Below are 22,118 nucleotides of genomic sequence, written 5' to 3'. Positions count from 1 at the left end.
AATTTTACAGTCAATATATGCTTTCTTTAGGTTTATTAATATGTCTGTGGAATATTTACACCTCATTTCGTTGTTAAAAATGAAGTGCCCTGTATCCACTGCCTGTGCTTTCTAAATGTTTCCCTGTAATATAATTCCTGTAATATTTCTGTCTTCTCTATTTCACAGAAACTCCTCTATGAATACCAATGATCTCCTCGTATTCAAATTTCAAGATCAATCCTCAGTTCTACTTCCTTTTGACCTTTCAATTACATATATTTCTATCAATCTTGGTTCTTAATACTTTCTAACACTGACTTCACCAATTCTATCATTTCTCAGTTTCCTCTGTATTCTTATCTTCTTCACTGACCTATAATGGTGGAAGTGGCCTAAACACTCAGTCTTTACTTACCAGTGTTTCTTTGTTTATTCTCTTAGGGGAGCGGAGTACCTCCACTCATAAATTCTGAATTATCATCTCTATGTAGACAATTCCCAAATAAACATTTTAATCTTAAATTCTTCATTCTTAGAGTTCTTCAGCAGCTTCTCAAATGCTCAGAAGGTGCATAAGGAAAATGATAAACTGCTAAAGCCATCAGAGATCAAATTTTCAGTAGTCTATCAATACTCTGTCCAAAAGTTACCATAATTAACTCATCTTTCTGACATAAACCAGGACTTTTTCCTAAGCTCCCGGCTGGCACCCTTACTATTTCTCAAACCTTTGAATATTTCTCAGTTTCCTAGACTGTCTCCAATAGCTAACGAGAACCACAGATTCCTTTTCTACATTTTATCTCACATACACTTCTTCTTCACCATTTCCATATCTAAGATTACAGGGTATCTCAATACAACTCTCTTCTTTTTCCTTTATTTTTATTTTACATTGTGGTTAAATGTATGCAACATAAAATTTACCATTTAAACCATTTCTGAATATAGAGTTCTGTGGCACTAAGTGCATTCACAAAGTTGTGCATTCATTTCCAGGACTTTTTCTATCTTCCTAAACTGAAATTCTGTATACATTTAAAAGTAACACTCAATTTCTTTTTCCTTTTTTAAACTCTTTCTAACATTATTTCAATTCATCTTATATCTCCATTAAAATAGTATTCTGCAAACAAGATTTAATTGCCTTTCCTGTGCAAACATTTGATATTGCACTTTATAATTTTCCAGTCCAAAAGCAATAGCTATTCTTTGAATGTAGTAACTGCTCAAAAAAACGTTGCTGATAGCAATGTACTAACTTAAGCTGATACAAGAATAATTTTAGTCACACATGCTTCTAAAACACAAAAGTTCTGGATTAAGATTTTTAAAATACTATGGCCGAAGTTTTAATAATAGAAATTAAAACTTGTAAGGTTCCAATAATATGTGATACTACTGTAATCACTGCTATTTCCAGAAAAACACTTTGAGTACCCATTCAGTCAGTCATTTCAGGAGCTCAGTTGTGTCCAACTCTTTGTAACCCCATGGACTGCAGCATGCCAGGCCTCCCTGTCCATCACCAACTCCTAGAGTTTACTCATGTCCATTGAGTCGGTGATGCCATCCAACCATCTCATCCTCTGTGGTCCCTTTCACCTCTTGCCCCCAATCCCTCCCAGCATCAGAGTCTTTTCCAATGAGTCAATTCTTCGCATGAGGTGGCCAAAATACTGGAGTTTCAGCTTTAGCATCATTCCTTCCAAAGAAATCCCAGGGCTGATCTCCTTCAGAATGGACTGGTTGGATCTCCTTGCAGTCCAAGGGACTCTCAGGAGTCTTCTCCAACACCACAGTTCAAAAGCATCAATTCCTTGGCCCTCAGCTTGCTTCACAGTCCAACTCTCACATCCATACATGACCACTGGAAAAACCATAGCTTTGACTAGACGGATCTTAGTTGGCAAAGTAATGTCTCTGCTTTTCAATATGCTGTCTAGTAACCAATACTTCTATTTAATTGCAAATATACTTCTAAATAATAACTGATTGACTTGCCAGTAATCTAAATAATTATTAATGTGTTCCATTATATTTTAGAATTAAAAACTGTTGATAAATGTTTACTCTTTTTGGGGGGCTGGGGAATCACACTGTGTGCCATGTGCGATCTTACTTCCCTAACCATGGATCAAACCTGTGCCCCATGCAGTAGAGGCATAGATTCCTAACCACTGGACCACCATGGGAGGCCCAAATGCTCACTATTTTTGAAACAAGAACCACCAAAAAATCAACCGCACTACTAATCTGTTTTTATTAAGTAGTTCCATTTGTCCAATGCTGGGTCAACTGATTGCTTTCCATTTCCCCATGCTATCAGTGCTGTTTTTCCTACAATATAGGGACCACTTATACTGGAGAAGACTCTAGAGAGTCCCTTAGACTGCAAGGAGATCCAACCAGTCCATCCTAAAGGAGATCAGTCCTGGGTGTTCATTGGAAGGACTGATGCTGAAGCTGAAACTCTAATACTTTGGCCACCTCAATGCAAAGACTTGACTCATTGGAAAAGACCTTGATGCTGGGAGGGATTGGGGGAAGGAGGAGAAGGGGATGACAGAGGATGAGATGGCTAGATGGCATCACTGACTCGATGGACATGAGTTTGGGTAAACTCCGGAAGTTGGTGATGGACAGGGAGGCCTTGCATGCTGCGATTCATTTGCCTTGGGGTCGAAAAGAGTCGGACACAACTGAGTGACTGAACCGAACTGATGTCAAATTATTTTTATACAACCTAGAACAGTGCAATGCACTGGTAAATACACTGGTAACTAGTTTAAATTTTTATTAATATATCACAATGACATTGATATAATCATAACAAAAGGAGAAAAATATATAATCATTTTGCTATTTCAAGTTAGCCTCAAATAAATATTTACATTGAATGAGTTGTTCTTTCATGAAAGGAAGGAAGGTAGACAGGAAGGCATGAAGACAAGAAAAGGGAAATTTTTTTAAAAAAGGAAGAAAAGGAGAATTTTTAAAAAGGAAGAAAAAGATAATCTAATGGATAATTCACTACTTCTAATTCCTTACTGAGTCAGTTCAGGAAACACTATGAAGTGCAGCTTCGTAAATACTCAGAGGGTGCATAAGGAAATGATAACTGCTAAAGCTATCAGAGACCAAACTGAATACACGTAAACTATTATGAGCAATTAATTAAATCACACTCAGATGCAAAACTGGTGTTCTTTCTAAAAAGTTTTTTCCGACTGACATCTTTCTGCTAATAATGTTTCTGAACACTAGATGGCAATGAACTAAAGATTTAAATGAAAGCACAAACACATAGAAGTATACTTAATATCGGTAGAAAAAATATGTAACTGCTTCACTTCAAAACATATGTTAATTTTGACAACAATTCCCTCACCTGGAAAGAGGTCTGTACATCTCATAAATATCTCCCAATAAATTAGTCCAAGTGCATACATATCTACTTGTTTCAAAGCTGATTCACAGTCCCTAAGGTTCACAGCTCCTTCCAGAACTTCTGGTGCCATGTATCTGATTGTGCCAACCTGATAAAAAAAGAGTGATATATATTTCAGGAAATAACGTAGCATATTCTGAAGGGCATACATTAGGCTAGAAGTTATACATAAATTTCGGGTCAACAATAGGTCAATATGCTTATTTGAACCTAAGTATGGCACTGAACATTTTTAGACCTCATTTTTTAAAACTATAAAATACCCTTTTCAGAACATCTTGGTTGCTTCCAGTTTTCAGCAATTATGAATAAAGCTGCTATGAACCTTGATGTGCAGGTGTTTGTGTGAATATAAGTTTTTAACTCAACAGGGTCTATATACCTAGGAGTGTGATTGCTGGAATACTGTTTTCCAAAGTGAATACTATCTAGCATTCCTACCAGCAAGGAGTGGGTTGCCATTGCCCCACATTGTCTCCAGCATTTGAAATTATTGGTTTTTTTTAAGCATTCAAAGGCAATGGCATCCTGTTTTGATTTGCAGTTCTCGATTCATGAATCACGTTGAGTAACTTTCACATGTTTATCTGCCATCCATATACTGTCTTTGGTCAGATTTCTATTTAGATCTTCTATTTATTAATTGACTTGTTTGACTTCTTACTGTTGAGTTTTAAGAGTTTTTATATTCTGGATACAGGTCCTTTATCAGATATGTGTTTTTCAAATATATTCTCCCAGTTTGAGGGTTGTTTTTTCATTTTCTTAATATTGTCTTTCATAGAGTAGAAGCTTTTAATTTTAATAAAATTCATCTCAGCAATTTTTTCTTAAAAAAAAAAAAAACAAAAACCCTGGAAATAATTAAGGTGTGATTTAGTCATCCTCGTCAATAGTGCTTATGCTAGTGTGTGCTGCTCAGTCGTGTCTGACTCTTTGTGACACCATGGACTGTAGCCCACCAGGATCCTCCGTCCATGGGATTCTCCAGACAAAAGTACTGGTGTGGGTTGCCATGCCCTCTTCCAGGGGATCTTCCCAAACCAGGGATCAAACCCAGGTCTCTCACACTGCAAGTATGCTTTACCATTTGAGCCACCAGAGAAGTCCAGTCAACAGTATTCCTCCTAATGCTTGACAAAAATAAGGTTGAATGGCAGTGATTTCCACAATGAATTGATGAACTTCATGCAGTGTTTTCTGTATATCTTAATTCTATAATTTCTAATATGCTATAACTGGATAAGGACAACCGTCCTGAGTACTTGGTAGATTTTTAAATTCAATTTATTATGTTTTAAAAGTATGTCAGTGTGATACCTTTTGTATACACTCACCTCACTAATGGCTGCATTATCTTCCTCCCCTGGGCGCACCAGTCTATTTCCAGTCAGCTTCATGGACAACCCAAAGTCACTAATAACACAGGTTCCATCATTTTTCACCAGAACATTTCTGCTGTTCAAATCTCGATGGGAAATTGCAGGTTTATAATGATCTGTTTGGATAGTTTTCAAATATTTATTAATGCTTCAATTGCACTACTGAACACAGAATGAGCAGGAAGGTAATATAAAGAAGATTGCTTTTTTTCTTCCCTATACTTTTCTAGTAACAAAAAGCACGTAAATAAAAATTTCAACTCACAATCCTCACTGTTTTCATTATATTTCACAACATAATTCCTTCTGCATCTATAATTAATTAAGCTTTAAACATTAAGTTGCAATTACTAGTCAATAGGATCTTGCTTCTAATTTTAACATATACTACTTTGGTCCTTTTTCTTCTTCCTCTAGTAGGTAAAGGAGGCAATTAAAAAAGGAATATTTGGTTAAAACATTAACCTATGACAGAAAACCCCAGTTTTGTGCTGAGGCTTAGCTATATATCTAAGCCCACTACAGTTCTTCAAATCAAACTAGAAATCGTTTAGCAATGCATTGTTTTCTGATTTTACAAAACAAAATACTATTATACTCATTCTGTTACTTGTTTATCAGAAGACTTTTATGTTCTGTGAAGGGAGAGAGAGGACATGTTCTGCCTGAATTCAAAAGGCCTGACACACAGACACACACACTGCCTGAAAGAATATATCCAATCAAGGCCCCTAACTAAAATCATCATTCTTTTCCTCCTGATAAGAAAACCATGGAGGAGGGAGGAAGGAAGGAAATGGTTGGGAGTTTGGAATTAGCAGATGCCAACTATTATATATAAAACGGAAAAACAACAAGGTCCCACTGTATAGCACAAGGAACTATATTCAATGTTCTGTGAAAAACTACAATGGAAAAGAATATGAAAAAGAATATTTGGGTACAGCTGAGTCACGCTGTTGTACAGTAGAAATTAATAAAACATTGGAAATCAATTATACTTCAATAAAATTAAAAAAAGAAAACTTTATATAAATCTTATATTGAAATAAAACCACAGCTCTTAAGAGGAAAAAAAATTCTATAGTACAATACTCAAAATTAAAAATAACTCCTTAGTTATATAAAGAAATAGAGCAATGAGAACAAAGTCAATGATAAATACAAACAGAATGCTTACATTTATTTAGGCACAAAAAGACTCAGTATTTACATTTATTACTCATTAACATGTATTAAACTGCGATTTCACCAACAATAAAACCAAAGACAGAAGATAATGATTCCTTTGACCAAAAAGAAATGATACAAATGAACTTACTTACAAAACAGAAAGAGACTCACTTGTAGGGCTAGGGGAGGGATAGTTAGGGAGTTTGGGATGGTCATATACACACTGCTATATTTTAAATGGATAACCAACAAGGACTATTGTATAGCACATGGAAATCTGCTCAATGTTATGTGGTAGCCTGGATGGGAGGAGGGTTTGTGGGAGAATGGATGAATATAACTGAGACCCTTCTCTATTCACTTGAAACTATCACAACCCTGTTTATCATTTATAGCTGAATACAAAATAAAAAGCTCAAAAGAAAAAAAAAGGATTCCTTTGATGCAGGGAGGAAAACGCAATAGCACAACTGGAAGAAACACAGCAGTTACTAGGTTTCTAAGACTTGATTTCTTTCTCATTTGTTCCCCTTCCTACTTCCTAGTCCAGGCTTCCAAAGTTTGTACTAACATGGCTCACTCAACTAGTAAAAGAGCTGCATTTCTTATTCTGGATAAAACCAGAACATAAGTATATATGGTTTAATCTTGAGCTGATATTTATAAGAAAATTTATAGAGATACCTGAAAATGTTTGTATAACACCAAACCAATAATTAAGCTAAATTATCTCACACTACAAAAACTAGGTTAATAATGTGAAGAACGATACAATGAGTCAGTAAGCCAGCCAGAGAGGAAACTAGGGTAATACTTTCTGATACTATTATGAAAGAAATAAAAGGTGGAACAACTGAGCCTGGGCTCTAGAGCCCAACAGTCATAACTATTGAAGTCCATATCCTTTCCCCCCTTCCCTTTTGGTAACCATAGTCTGTCTACTACGTCTGTAGGTCTATTTTGTTTTGTAAATAAGTTCATTTATATCTTTTTTTTTTTTTTGCAGACTCTACATGTAAGTGATATCATATGATATTTGTTTGGTTTAATTCACTCAGTATGATAACCTCTAGGTCCATCCATGTTGCTTTAAATGGAATTACTTCATGGCTTAGTAGCACGTAACACAATATTCCCTTTATATGTGTGTATAGTTTATATATATTCCCCTTTTATATATATCATATCTTCCTTATCTTCATCTGTTGATGGACATGTACGTTCCTCGGACATTGTAAATAGTGCTGCAATGAACACTGGGATACATGTATCTTTTTGAATTATAGTTTTCTCTGGATATGTGCCCAGGAATGGGACTTCAGGATAATAAGGTAACTCTATTTTTAGTTTTTTAAAGGAACTTTCACACTATTCTCCATAGTGGCTGTGCCAATTTATATTTCCACCAACAGTATAAAAGGATTCCTTTTTCTACACACTCTCTCCAGCATTTATTACTTGTAGACTTTTAGATGATGGCCATTCTGACCAAAGTGGCTTATGGAATATTTTTTAAATAATTAGGTACTAAAAACTCAAATAGCTATTATACTGATGTTTTTTACAATAGCATATAGTAAGTTTTTTTTTTATTTAAGGTTAACTATTTAGTAATAATCGGAGAAGGCAATGGCACCCCACTCCAGTACTCTTGCCTGGAAAATCCCATGGACCAAGGAGCCTGGTGGGCTACAGTCCATGGGGTCGCTAAGAGTTGGACACGAGTGAGCAACTTCACTTTCATTTTTCACTTTCATGCACTAGAGAAGGAAATGGCAATCCACTCCAGTGATCTTGCCTGGAGAATCCCAGGGACGGGGGACGCTGGTGGGCTGCCGTCTATGGGGTCGCACAGAGTTGGACACGACTGAAGCGACTTAGCAGCAGCAGCAGCAGCATTTAGTAATAATATAAGGTGATGTTTAAGAATAGAATCTGTATTTAAATAAAACTCGTATTTAATGGCAATCATTCTTTCCAGCCAAACTTTGACTGGAAAACTTTCTGAATCATGCAAGCCTTGAAAAGGGGGATTAGGATAGTATTTTAATTTTTGTGTTAAGCCAGCTCTTTAAAGGAGTTATAATATTTAAGAATAAAGAAACATAATACAAATGGTTAATGAGCTAACGCACTAAAGTAAGTGCATCAAGTTGCTGACACAGGCAGTAACATTGAAAATTCTGTATTCAAGAAAAGCAAGATGTCAAGATAAATGAACTGATAAATTATTCAGGAGAAATTATTTATATATGAAGCAGCAGCTAAAAAAGATGATCCATGCTATTATACAATGGAACAAAGACCTAAGAAATTGATATATTAACAATTCTCTTCATTAGAGGTCAGAGAAAGTGAAAAAAGAATGTATGGCAAGAAAACTGCTGTAAGGGATGTAAACACAAACAGATTTTAATAGCAAAGCTAATTTTGAGGGGCCTGTGATATGATATAAGGTGTACTTTGAAACAAAGTGAAGAAAACAAATATATTTAAAAAGGTACTTTGGAAAACTAGCAAAAATGTACATAAAGGCTGAATAAAACTGTAGTTACAGCACTACACTCATTGACATAATACAGTTCAGTTCAGTTGCTCAGTTGTGTCCGACTCCTTGAGACCCCACAAATCGCAGCACGCCAGGCCTCCCTGTCCCTCACAATCTCCCGGAGTTCACTCAGACTCACGTCCATCGAGTCCGTGATGCCATCCAGCCATCTCATCCTCGGTCGTCCCCTTCTCCTCCTGCCCCCAATCCCTCCCAGCATCAGAATCTTTTCCAATGAGTACAACCACTCAGTATCAGCACAATGGCAAAGACTGACTCCTCACCATGTATTCTCGTTATTTGAAGCAGCGATGCACCTAGCTAAAACTAACAAACACATACTGCATTGAAACATCCCTTGCAGCTAAGTGTGGTGGGAAAGCATGGACTAAGCTCTGGGAAAGAAAACATAAGCACAAGAGTGGGACTTCTGGAGATAAAAAGGGGCAATACCTTCTATTCTCTCTTTTCTCTGACTAGCATATAGCATGATGGACAATGAGGTGATCCTGAAAACATCAGCCACATATAAAGATTAATGGAGGAGAAATATAGGAGTCTGGGACCCTAATACTACTATGGTGCTGCCAAAAGAAAATATGAAGACTGTCTCTTTCTAGATTCTTACATGAGAAAGGAAAAAAACAGTCATTCTCATTGAGATCTGTTATATTTTCCTCCCTGATAAATTTGAACAAACCTAATGCTAGCTATGGAGAAGGCGATGGCACCCCACTCCAGTACTCTTGCCTGGAAAATCTCATGGACGGAGGAGCCTGGTGGGCCGCAGTCCATGGGGTCGCGAAGAGTCAGACATGACTGAGTGACTTCACTTTCACTTTTCACTTTCATGCACTGGAGAAGGAAATGACAACCCACCCCAGTGTTCTTGCCTGCAGAATCCCAGGGACGGAGGAGCCTGGTGGGCTGCCGTCTATGGGGTCGCACAGAGTCGGACACGACTGAAGCGACTTAGCAGCAGCAGCAATGCTAGCTAAGAGAAGCACTGATTTATAAAAAGATACAATTGGGTTTTATACTAAAGACCAAGGAACAATGCATTTGTAGTTCATTTAAATAAGCAAAATAAATACAAGGAAAATACAATGCAATCCACCTAAGAGGTTCTTAACCTAGGGCCAGAGAGGAACTTTAAAAGATTGAGAACCCTTACAATCACAAGAATACTTTTTAAAGTATGCCCACACGTGTATCTTTACAGGGAGAGTGTTCATAGCTTTAATTAAAATCTCAATGGAATCCATGACTTGGCTAGAGTAATGAAGTTTTTTTCTCATTCTTCTTGTTAAATTTCAAATACGTTTCCTCACACTAGATCTTTTAGACAACTGGCTAATAATGTATCCGCTGTAATACAAAACACACTTTTATTCTGAAGGTACGACTAAAGCTTCCCTTTGTGAACTGTGTCCCCGCATGGTTTGCAGCGTCTTCTTGTCACTGTCTTACCTCCCCGCGGTAATTCAGTATGAAGATAAGCCAATCCTCTAGTCACAGAATGAGCCAGACGGCAAGAGCTTACCCAGTCACTTGTATGGAGACTTAAATACTTGCACAGAGATCCCTATACGGAGGGGAAAAAAAAAGGGAAGGGGAGAAAATGTGGAATTACTTTGTTTGAACATGAGGAGGTAAGTGAGCAACTGTAATAAATACTTGCATAGAGATCCCTATATGGAGGGGGGAAAAAAAAGGGAAGGGGAGAAAAAGTGGAATGACTTTATTTGAACATGAGGAGGTAAGTGAGCAACTGTATAAAGGGATTTGCATATGTCAGGATTCAAAGGAGGTCTAATGAATCATGACATTTCAGAACACTGAAGTAAGAAAAGACATCTCTGTGGGTAGAGAAACGAAGAGAGAACAGAAAGTAGAATTTAGACATTATCAATTTTTATGCCTCCGGTATTAAAAATTATGAAAGGTTATTTAATTTCATTTTAAAGGCTTCTCTGATTTATCAACTTAAGATAGAAAAACTGTTTCTTTACACGGTATCTTTCACCAGGACAAAACCAAATTATCCTATTATGTTTTACAAGTCGAAAACTTTTTTACAATCAGAAGGCTTTTGTAAATATATGTGTCATTGCTATTCAAGGTCCTCAACCATAAATTCTTTACTACCAGGCTGAGATAAAGAGCATGCATCAGAGTAAATGTCAATCAAAGCACTCCCTCCTTCATCAAGAAGTCTTGCTAAGAGAGAGACAGAGAGGCAGAGAGAGACAGAGACAGAGCGACAGAGGTTCAGGGCACTGAACAGTTTCATTCACATTCTGGGATAAAATCCTTATTTCAATGTAGACCATTAATACTCAGTTTGCAAACCAGCAACTCTCTACCTAATGGGGATCCTCTTACAAATCCGATTAACATAAATGTCAGTAAACTTTTTAAGAAGAACTTACATTGGGATAATACTCCATCACAAGCAAATACTCCATGCGTCCATCTGCAGTGACTCTCTCATCTCCAACTATAAAGCGAGCAATGTTGTCATGTTCCATCAAAGGCACTCTGTAAATGTTCTTCTCATTGATAAAATTCTGACGGTTTGCAAAGGAAAACACTTTTACAGCAACTGGACGTTCATCTAAGGAACCTTTATATACAGCTCCATATCGACCCCGGCCAATCAGCTGTAAGTTTGTTTTGAAAAAAAAAAAACAAAAACAAGATGTTATTTCTTCACAACTGAACAATCAAATTTACTAAATAATAAAGTATAAATCTGTATGTATCTATCAGGTCTCTAATGCTTAGTCTGAATTACTCCATTATCAATAAACTAACAAATTAGGCATCCTACACAGCTCAGAAACAAGTACCATATCCAGTCCTTCCACAGATGACAATTATAAACTCTGAACAAAATTTTTTAAAAGAAATCTAAAACAGCGGCGGAATGAATAAAAGTAGGTAGATCCTGAGGGGAGTTAACATCTAAAAGAAAGAAATGGCATAGGCTGAGATACTCATCTTATAGCGTTCAGTCTGTGAGCAGGCTGAAATCTGCACTGTGTATTGGATCAAAAATTGCAATAGAAATCTTTCCGGCCTCAGAAACCAGGGAACAGAATTTAGGGCAACCATTGCTGATGGAGAATGAAGGCAGAATCCCAAAAAGGAGAGTCAGAGAGTGGGAAATCCAACTAATGCATTGGACAGACTCCAGGTAAAGGATCAGTAACAAGAGATAAGTTTGTAATATGCCTAACTGAGATAACTGCCTACCAAAACCAACAATGAAATGAACACACTTTATAAGAACCGAACAGAATACAGAGTCTTCACAACATAACATTCACAGATTCTAGTACAATACAATAAAAAATCACTCAAACAAAACCCCCAGCAATTTGCAACTGTTCTCTTCATTTCTGGCTTCTGCAACTTCTCTGCCTTTTTACTGAAAAAAGCTTAGGAATTTACCACCATTTACTTAATGATTATTTGTTATATTTCATTCACTATTCCTAACTTAAATATTTACAAACAGATAAGATTGCCCTTTAGAAACGCTGTATCAAAGCAAAGTTAAATCTGCAATGGTTGAAGTGTTTCTTTTACTCAATCCAGAACAATATCCTAATGGTTTTAATTCATATTTTTCTAATTTACTAAAATGGACATCTAATTATACATTTACTAGGCATACTTCCCTTTAGCTCAGACGGTAAAGAAAGCGAAGTCACTCAGTTGTGTCTGACTCCTTGTGACCCCATGGACTGTAGCCTACTAGACTCCTCTGTCCATGGGATTTTCCAGACAAGAATACTGGAGTGGGTTGCCATTTCCTTTTCCCAGGGATCTTCCCAACCCAGGGATCGAACCCAGGTCTCCCACACTGTAGGCAGATGGTTTACTATCTGAGCCACCAGGGAAGACAGATGGTAAAGAATCGGCCTGCAATGCAGGAGACCCAGGTTCAATTCCTAGATCAGGAAGATCCTCTGGAGAAGGTAATGGCAATCCACTCCAGTATTCCTGAATGGAGAACTCAATGGACAGAGGAGCCTGGCGGGTTACAGTCCATGGGGTCGCAAAGAGCTGGACACAACTGAGTGACTACCACTACTACTACTAGGCATACTTACTTCTGTGAATTGAAAATTCATCTCTTTTGTCTATTTTTAATGGATTCTTTATGTCATGTTGATTTCTACCAGCTCTTTATCAATTATTTATGCACTGAAATACCTTTTTTGAATTTTGCTTTTCACTTTTATTGTATTTTCCTCCCAAAAAGCAAGTTCTTAAAATGTTTCACATACCAGATCTATCATTTAACAGTCTCTGGTTTAGACATTATAGTTCAGTTATCCTAATAAATGGCATAAAAACATTCATCATGGTGAGACTTTTAACACAGGTTCTGAGATATTACCAAATGAAAATTTAATTTTATGCAAAACATAATATTTGTATGTACCTATACAATACATAATACATATACAAACAAGTAATATTTATTTGGCATCTACTATGGATTTCCTCAGAGAAGGCAATGGCACCCCACTCCAGTACTCTTGCCTGGAAAATCCCATGGACGGAGGAGCCTGGTGGGCTGCAGTCCATACGGTTGCTAAGAGTTGGACACAACTGAGTGACTTCACTTTCACTTTTCACTTTCATGAACTGGAGAAGGAAATGTCAACCCACTCCAGTATTCTTGCCTAGAGAATCCCAGGGACAGGGGAGCCTGGTGGGCTGCCGTCTATGGGGTCGCACAGAGTCGAACACGACTGAAGCAACTTGGTAGCAGTAGCAGCAGCATGGATTCCTTGCCTGTACATTTTCTCTGAGAATTTGTATGTCTTTATTCCCATTCTCTGTTCAAATCTCTACTCAAAGATTATCTCCTTTCTTAATATACTTTCCTTACTAACCCCTTTTTTTTTTCTCCACAGTACTTACTACTACTTGAAATATATAGTGACCTTTCCACAATGTGGGGTTAGGGACACCTAATTTCCCCATAGTCCAAAAATCCACATAAAGCTTATAGGTGACCCTTCATACAAACATGTTTCTTCTGATCCATGGTTCTACAGCCACAGATTTAATCAAATATGGATGGTGGAATAATATCTACTATTGAAAAATATCTGTGTACACATGGACCCATACAGTTCACACTCATGTTGTTCAAGGGTCAACTATATCTTCATTTATTTACCCTCTTGTAGACCACTTCTCACTAGAATATAAGCCCATGTATCTGTATTGGTCACCAACATTCTCAGTGCCTTGAAGAGGTCTTGATACAAAATTTATAATAAATGGTCATTGAATAAATGAATTAATCACTATCTCAGATGTACTATGTGGACAGAAAGAAAAAAAAGTCTATAATCTGAAAGCAATCTTACCTCCAGCAGTTTCAGATTATCTAGGTCAAGAGAGGGCTCTGACGCTGCTGCCTCCATCATATTCATACTGTGAAGACCTTGTTTGCGGTCTCCTACAGAAATCAGAAAAACAGCTTGCTAATTAGTGGTTCTCTTAAAAGTGAAAATATTTATTATACATTTTTATATATTACAGTTAAATAGAAGATCTGCAGAAGGACAGACAGCATAACTTATACCTAATATCAATGGGACTAAAACTATCTACTAAACTAAGAATCATCTATAAATGAAGATAAATAATGAATAACATGAAAGCTAAACTCTGGGAGATGGTTCCAGTACACCCAGTATAAAACCCTAAGAAATGGACAGAAATATCAAGGAAGGTTTTATTAAAATTATTCAAATCAATGAATGGGTGCTCATTTCCTAAAAAGCTTATCAAATCAAATGTTTATTAGAACCAACTAGACAGCTGACGCAAGAAGGCACTGGCGACCCACTCCAGTACTCTTGCCTGGAAACTCCCATAGACGGAGGAACCTGGTAGGCTGCAGTCCAAGGGATAGCTAAGAGTCGGACTCGACTGTGTGACTTCACTTTCACTTTTCACTTTCATGCACTGGAGAAGGAAATGGCAACCCACTCCAGTGTTCTTGCCTGGAGAATCCAGGGATGGAGGGGCCTGGTGGGCTGCCGTCTATGGGGATGCAGCGAGTTGGACACAACTGAAGTGACTTAGCAGCAGCAGCAGTAGCAGACAGCTAATGATTAGGATTTATTTTTAATTATTGTTATTTTTAGATGTCAAAATGGTATTGTGGTTATATATATTTTAAGTCTTTATACTCCAGACATAATACTAAAACATTTATACATTAAGGGATACTTTCAATTTATTTCAAACTAATCCAACAGCATGGAAGGGTAGGGTGAGTGGGCCTATAGATGATATACAGATGTGACAATCATTGAAGCTGGGTGATGAGTATTCTGTATACGTTTGAAAACTTTCACAAAGACTAGGGGAAAAAGCTTAAGACAGAAGGATGGCTCCAGGACTACTGCAGCAAACAGATGCTTTTTACAATGAAAAATTGTTTTTTAAAGAAAATCAATTCTGATTAAACACAATGTTTAATAAACATTACAAAATAAATAATAAACAGAACAAAAACCTGCATTTTTACCTGTCAGCATCCTATATCCAAAGCATAAGGCAACTATCAAAACAGCTAATACAGAGACTGATGCCAATGCAATGATTATTGTCTCATCTCGGTTAAAAGAATGAGGTGGACCTAAAAGAAAGTAAAATTTTTAAATACAGTCATCCTTTCTTTCCAGTATTTTGTTAACTACTTACAGACAGGCTATATCAATATATAGTCAAATCAGCAATGTTTTTGCATCAATGGAAAAGAAACAAAAATTAATAACAAATTTCTAATAATTGAAAATTGCACATAGATTTAATCATACAAATTATTTTATATATACAGACCCAGAACACTTAAATGCCTGGTAGTTGTGCTTCTATTTTCTAGGAGAAGTTGTAGATAACTGGCATCATTTCTTCTTTAAACAGTTGCTAGAATTCAACCGTGAAACCATCTCAGCTTGGTACTTTTGGTTTAAGGAGGTATTAATTATTTATCGAATTTCTTTAATAGATAAATACCTATTCAGATTATATATTTCTCCCCATGTGAATTGTGGTAGATTGTACCTTTCAAGGAATTGGTCCAGTACATTGAAGCTATTGAATTTGTTAACAAAAAGTTGTTCATAATTTTCCTTTACTATCCATGGGATCTGTAGGTATGACATTTCTTTCATTTCTGATTATTAGATATTTATTTTTTTAATTTTATCTTGGAAGCATTGCTAGAAGTTTATCAACTTTATTGATCTTTTTAAAGAAACAGCTTTTGGTTTTGTTGCTTTTTCTCTATTAATTTCCTGTTTTCAACTCAACTGATCCCTCATCTAACTTTTACTCTTTTTCTTCGCTTACTTTGGATTTAATTTGCTCCTCTACTTATAGCTTCCCAAGGTAAAACTTAGGAAATAACTACAGTTTATAATGAAATAATAAAAGGACATACGAAATTAAATCCAATTTCATCTAACATTTAAAAAGAAGTACCTGCCTGGAATTTTAGCACCAATGTAAAACCAAGAAGGACCTTGTGGGGTTTCTGGGCACAAAACCCTATGTCCCCTGTTTCTTGTTTGAAGGAAATAGGTTTCATTCAGCCTTTAAGAATTCCCTTGAGTTTCAAAGGATAGATTCAAACAGTTGCTAATCAATAAAATGAGAGGCTGCAGAGAAATGGAGGAGCAGTCAAGAAACAATAGTGCAGTTTTGGAGCAGGGTCCTGGTTCCTCCTCAAGGAATATACATATCAACATCCTTGAGTTCTTCTACAGTACTAAAACCTCCACCAAATGGAACATGTTAACTAGTTGATGAAGCATTCTTCATTCCAGAGAGAAGGTCACAGTTACCACAGAATCCCAGAATCCCATCAGGAGACCACCAGATGAACCCTAAACTGAAAGAATGCAGGCCTTGCAGGAACTCAGGTCCTTATAGGCAACCCCACTCCTTGACTGTGAGACTCCTCACAAACCATCTCTCCCAGGTTAAGACACAGTTTTGAGGGCATCAGCTGGCTATTGCCCCCTTTGCCTGGCAGAGAAATAAAGTTATTCTCTTCCATTTCACACAAACTCTGTCTCCGAGATTCAATTCAGTGTGGATGTACAGAGACAAATTATCAGTAGCAAACGTGACAGACAAAATTTATTTTTGATAGAATGAAGCTGTTCTCTAACTGGATTAATAAAATTCACAAATCTAATATGAAACACAGGTTTCCTATTTCCAAATGAGAAAGGCTAATTATTTAAATGGGTATTTATTTTTTTGTGTAAATCAAACACATACATGAGTTAATGATGTCTTAAAAACACTACAAGACATTATAAGATTATAAAAATACTGTAAGATTACTAAAACAGGCACATAATAAATCAAATAAACCGGGCTATCTACATCTTAGAAGAATCATCAACATGGGATAGTCAAATGATTTATTTAGAATGATCTATAGAAGGGGAGGGAGAAAAAACCCATTTAAAAGATGCTAAGTATGAATATAATTAAACTGTTCTGCATAGCTATAAGCTGTTAAAAAATCATTGCTAGATAGATCAGACTGATATGAAATCAGAAGTTTTGGAATGGTGTTTATGAGGAGAAGCTTGGCATTGCTTATGAAGCCAACAAGAATATTGCAGAAATAAAGAAAGAACAGATTCTATAAGGAACAAATGCAGTCGTAAGTCAAAAAATGTTTCTCAAGTTGTATATCTATTCAAACAGCAGCCTGTTCAGCATTATCTATATGTAAATGGTTTTGATAATGACATTTTCAGATTACAAAGCAATGGCTACCATTAGAACCATAATCAGGTAAGGTTTTCTTCTGCAAACGATCCACATTTTATTTAGCAAAATTAATAAACATGGCATTATCTTTAAATAATGGAGAAGATTTAAAAACAAAGGGGCCAGAAACCTAAATAAAAATCCATCTTATTCTGTAGTGGAATTCAATAGATTTTATAGTCATTATATGTTTCTTTACTACGGAAAGAAAACCTGAAATAACTGAGAAGAGCTATCTACCCAGTCTTAAAAATGGCAGTTGAGCCACTGACAGACGTTTAAAGGGGTGTGATTTAAACACGCTTGAAAGAACATAACTGCTGAATTTATAAGTAATAAAAGGCAAGTGATATCCTCTGAACAGGCCAGATGTTGAAAACCCACAGGGATGGAAATATGAGGTACTATGTTTCACATTTGTCCTAAATGAAGACAGGAAACTTGTAGGAAGAGTCAAAATTTGGATTCTCTAAACCAATGTTGAGGAACTAGAACTCACAAGCTTTTATCTGACACAACTATTAAGCTGTGCACAAATAATTATGTGAATGCACCTTGAAAATCTCTTTGATTAAGACATAAACAGCTGATTTCTAGAATATATGGATTAAATAACTGCATTCTGCTGGAGAAGGGATAGGCTACCCACTCCAGTATTCTTGGGCTTCCCTTGTGGCTCTGCTGGTAAAGAATCTACCTGCAATGCAAGAGACCTGGGTTTGATCCCTGGTTGGGAAGATCTCCATGAAAAGAGAAAGCCTACCCACTGCAGTATTCTGGCCTGGAGAATTCCATGGACTCTACAGTCCATGGGGTCACAAAGAGTTGGGACACATCTGAGTGACTTTCACTTTTTAAACAATTAACGAGGATCACAACATACTGTGGAAAATTCTTAAAGAGATGGGAATACCAGACCACCTAACCTGCCTCCTGAGAAACTTATATGCAGGTTAAAACACACACACGCACACACACACACACAAAACCAGTTAGAACTAGACATGGAACAACAGACTAGTTGAAAACTGGGAACGGAGTACATCAAGGCTGTATATTGCCACCCACCCTGCTTATTTAACTTATATGCAGAGTACATCATGTGAAATGCTATAAACTAGATAAATCACAAGCTGGAATCAAGATTACCGGGAAAAACATGAATAACTTCAGATATGTATATGATGCCACCCTAATGGCAGAATGGACTTCCCTGGTGGCTCAGATGGTAAAGTGTCTGCCTACAACGTGGGAGACCTGGATTCAATCCCTGGGTTGGGAAGATCTCCTGGAGAAGGAAACGGCAACCCACTCCAGTATTCTTAGCTGGAAAATCCCATGGACGGAGGAGTGTGGTAGGCTACAGTCCACGGGGTCACAAAGAGTCAGACATGACTAAGTGACTACAATTAATGGCAGAAAGCAAAGAGGAACTAAAGAGCCTCTTGATGAAGGTGAAACAAGAGAATGAAAAAGTTGGCTTAAATCTCAACATTCAAAAAACTAAGATCATGGCATCTGGTCCTACCTCTTCAAGGCAAATAGAAGGGGTAAAAATGGAAAACAGTGACAGACTTATTTTGTTGGGCTCCAAAATCACTGCTGATGGTGACTGTAGCCATGAAATTAAAAGACGCTTGCTCCTTGAAAGAAAAGCTATAACAAACCCAGGTAGTGTATTAAAATGCAGAGACATTACTTTGTAGTCATGTACCGATATGAGAGTTGGACCATAAGGAAGTCTGAGTGCCGAAGAACTGATGTTTTTGGACTATGGTGTTGGAGAAGACTCCTGAGGGTCCATTCGGACAGCAAGATCACACCAGTCAAACCTAAATGAAATCAACCCTGAATATTCATTGGACGGACTGATGCTGAAGCTGAAGCTCCAATACTTTAGCCACCTGATGCGAAGAGCTGATTCACTGGAAATGACCTTCATGATGGGAAAGACTGTTGGCAGGAGGAGAAGGCAGCAACAGAGGATGAGATGGTTGTATGGCATCTCTTACTCAATGGACATGAGTTTCAGCAAATTCTGGGAGATAGTGAAGGACAGGGAAGTCTGGCATGCTGCAGCCCATGGGGTCTGAGAGAGTCAGACATGACTTAGAGACCAAACAACAACAACAATCAATTGATGTACATACCATTCCTTTAACAAATATACTTTATATTCCCAATTGAATATTTTAGAGCTATCTAAACAACATATTCAAAACTAAGCTCCTTATTTCTACCGATTCCAAAAGGGGAGGGGGGCAATTTACCTTGCCCAGTAGCACCACAGTAAAACGATTAGTACAGAAGAGCAAAAAATCTTGGTAAAAGACAATGAGTAGCATGGAAGCATATATACTAACCTAAAACAGACAGACAATGGAAATTTGCTGTATGACTCAAGGAATGCTGAAATAACCTAGAGGGGTGACAAAGCGTGGAACGTGGGAGGGAAATTCAAGAGGGAGGGGAATATGTACACATACGGCTAATTCATGTTGATGTATGACAGAAAACAAACGAATACTGTAAAGCAATCAGCAATCCACTAAAAATAAATACAATTTTTTAAAAAGATAGTATCTACAATTAAATATGTTTTTTTAACTTAAACCATTTTGTATAAAATGCTCTTAAAAGTGTGTATTTTTTATGCCTTCTCAAACTAAACATACTGGAGCAAACTTCTACATGACTGGACCATAATTTTGTATGTCAACTAGTCTATGGTGATATTCTCAAGGACTATTAAGGATTCTCACACCTTTGAGTTTTCCTGGATTACTGCATCTGATTTCCAATTTTTCCATCTCATCCTTTGCAATCTCTTCTTTATGTTGTCAATATACTTGCCTTAAGGTTTTTATAATCTAGCTCTAAAAGTTGGCTTAAAGCTCAACATTCAGAAAACGAAGATCATGGCATCCGGTCCCATCACTTCATGGGAAATAGATGGGGAAACAGTGGAAACAGTGGCTGACTTTATTTTTTTGGGCTCCAAAATCACTGCAGATGGTGACTGCAGCCATGAAATTAAAAGACGCTTACTCCTTGGAAGAAAAGTTATGACCAACCTAGATAGTATATTCAAAAGCAGAGACATTACTTTGCTGACTAAGGTCCGTCTAGTCAAGGCTATGGTTTTTCCTGTGGTCATGTATGGATGTGAGAGTTGGACTGTGAAGAAGGCTGCGCACCGAAGAATTGATGCTTTTGAACTGTGGTGTTGGAGAAGACTCTTGAAAGTCCCTTGGACTGCAAGGAGATCCAACCAGTCCATTCTGAAGGAGATAAGCCCTGGGATTTCTTTGGAAGGAATGATGCTAAAGCTGAAACTCCAGTTCTTTGGCCACCTCATGTGAAGAGTTGACTCACTGGAAAAGACCCTGATGCTGGGAGGGATTGGGGGCAGGAGGAGAAGGGGACGACCAAGGATGAGATGGCTGGATGGCATCACGGACTCGATGGACGTGAGTCTAAGTGAACTCCGGGAGATGGTGATGGACAGGGAGGCCTGGCATGCTGCGATTCACGGGGTTACAAAGAGTCAGACATGACTGAGCGACTGAACTGAACTCAGGTTTTAAGAACAGACAGCTTTATTTGTTATAAATGAATATAAATTTTAAGAAAACACACTTTTAAAAAAGTCTAAGGGACTTTTCTAAAAACAGAAAAAAATTAACAGAAAAATTTTGTAGCATCTATTCTGGCTGCTAATAGTAAAGAAAATTAATTGATAGAGACTTGGTACTGCAGCAGTCCATAAAATTAGACATTATTAAGAGTTCACTGAAATTTGATTGCCAAATTTTCCTCTCAATATCTGGTGTGAGAAATTACCCAGGAAGTCAAAACAAATCTGCACTTTCACAGTGCAGGAAGCAAATGAAGCCTGTGTGTTTGGCCTTTACTGAAGACACAAACCTGTGTGTTACCCATGCCAAATGTATAAAATTATGCCAAAAGACATTCAACCAGTATGCTACATGTGTGAAAAATGAGCTTAAGAACCCACTCTGATGGAAAACATTTCATTCTCATTAAAAAAAAAAAAAATTTCCCCCCCTCTCCTTCCTGTTATTCATTAATTCTGAATATCAGACATTTCCCCCTGTGCAGTCAAAAAATAGGATTCCTAGTGGAAAAGTAGAGGACAGATCAGGTATTGGCAGTTTTTCCATTTAAACTTGTATGTCAATTTTTAATATAAATGTGGACACACAGAAGCACAAATGCAAGTCAAAATGTCTCAGTTTTTAGCAGTTCAATGTCATAAAAGTTATAAATAAACCTGTTAAATGTTTCTGGACAATGCCACCACTTTGATGTTTTTTTTAAAAACTAAGCAAACTTTTTATTGACAGCAACTGAATGGTGTTTGTAACATTTTTACCATACAGTAGATTCCACCCATTTACTATACTTTTCAGAGCTGTACTACATGCAATAACAGATTTTTAATGTTGTCTGTCTTCTGTGCTCTTCCTATAATTTGCTATTAAAATAAAACCATTTTTAAAAGGTATTTATACTTGGTGACTTCAAAGTTCTTCTAACGCCAAAATTCTGTTTTTTCTTTTAGTTTTTATTTTCTGAAGGTTCAGCATTCTCTTTGCTTTTATTCTCAAATTCACACAAGTTAAACACAACAAATTTACACAAGTTAAAGATAACATTTCATAAAATAATGCAAACTCTAAAATAGAGATTAGTCCACACAATAGTAAGGAAAAGGGGTGTTAAA

At 36.9% G+C, this 22,118-nt stretch overlaps 1 protein-coding gene across 1 annotated transcript in view; it reads right to left on the bottom strand.

Annotated features, from left to right (window-relative positions):
- Positions 1 to 22,118, bottom strand: part of BMPR2 (bone morphogenetic protein receptor type 2) — a 145,723-nt gene that overhangs the window by 16,429 nt on the left and 107,176 nt on the right. The window contains exons 4-9 of the mRNA XM_052661522.1: positions 15,105 to 15,215; positions 13,933 to 14,024; positions 10,969 to 11,199; positions 10,007 to 10,121; positions 4,771 to 4,931; positions 3,374 to 3,521 (exon numbers count right to left, since the gene is read on the bottom strand). Of these exons, the coding sequence (XP_052517482.1) occupies positions 3,374 to 3,521; positions 4,771 to 4,931; positions 10,007 to 10,121; positions 10,969 to 11,199; positions 13,933 to 14,024; positions 15,105 to 15,215 (858 nt within the window). The remainder of the gene's footprint in view (positions 1 to 3,373; positions 3,522 to 4,770; positions 4,932 to 10,006; positions 10,122 to 10,968; positions 11,200 to 13,932; positions 14,025 to 15,104; positions 15,216 to 22,118) is intronic.

The sequence above is a fragment of the Budorcas taxicolor genome, chromosome 2, assembly GCF_023091745.1.
Source record: "Budorcas taxicolor isolate Tak-1 chromosome 2, Takin1.1, whole genome shotgun sequence".
Taxonomy (NCBI): domain Eukaryota; kingdom Metazoa; phylum Chordata; class Mammalia; order Artiodactyla; family Bovidae; genus Budorcas; species Budorcas taxicolor.
The sequence above is the reverse complement of the archived record's forward strand: the minus strand, read 5'-3'. Positions and strand labels throughout refer to the sequence as shown.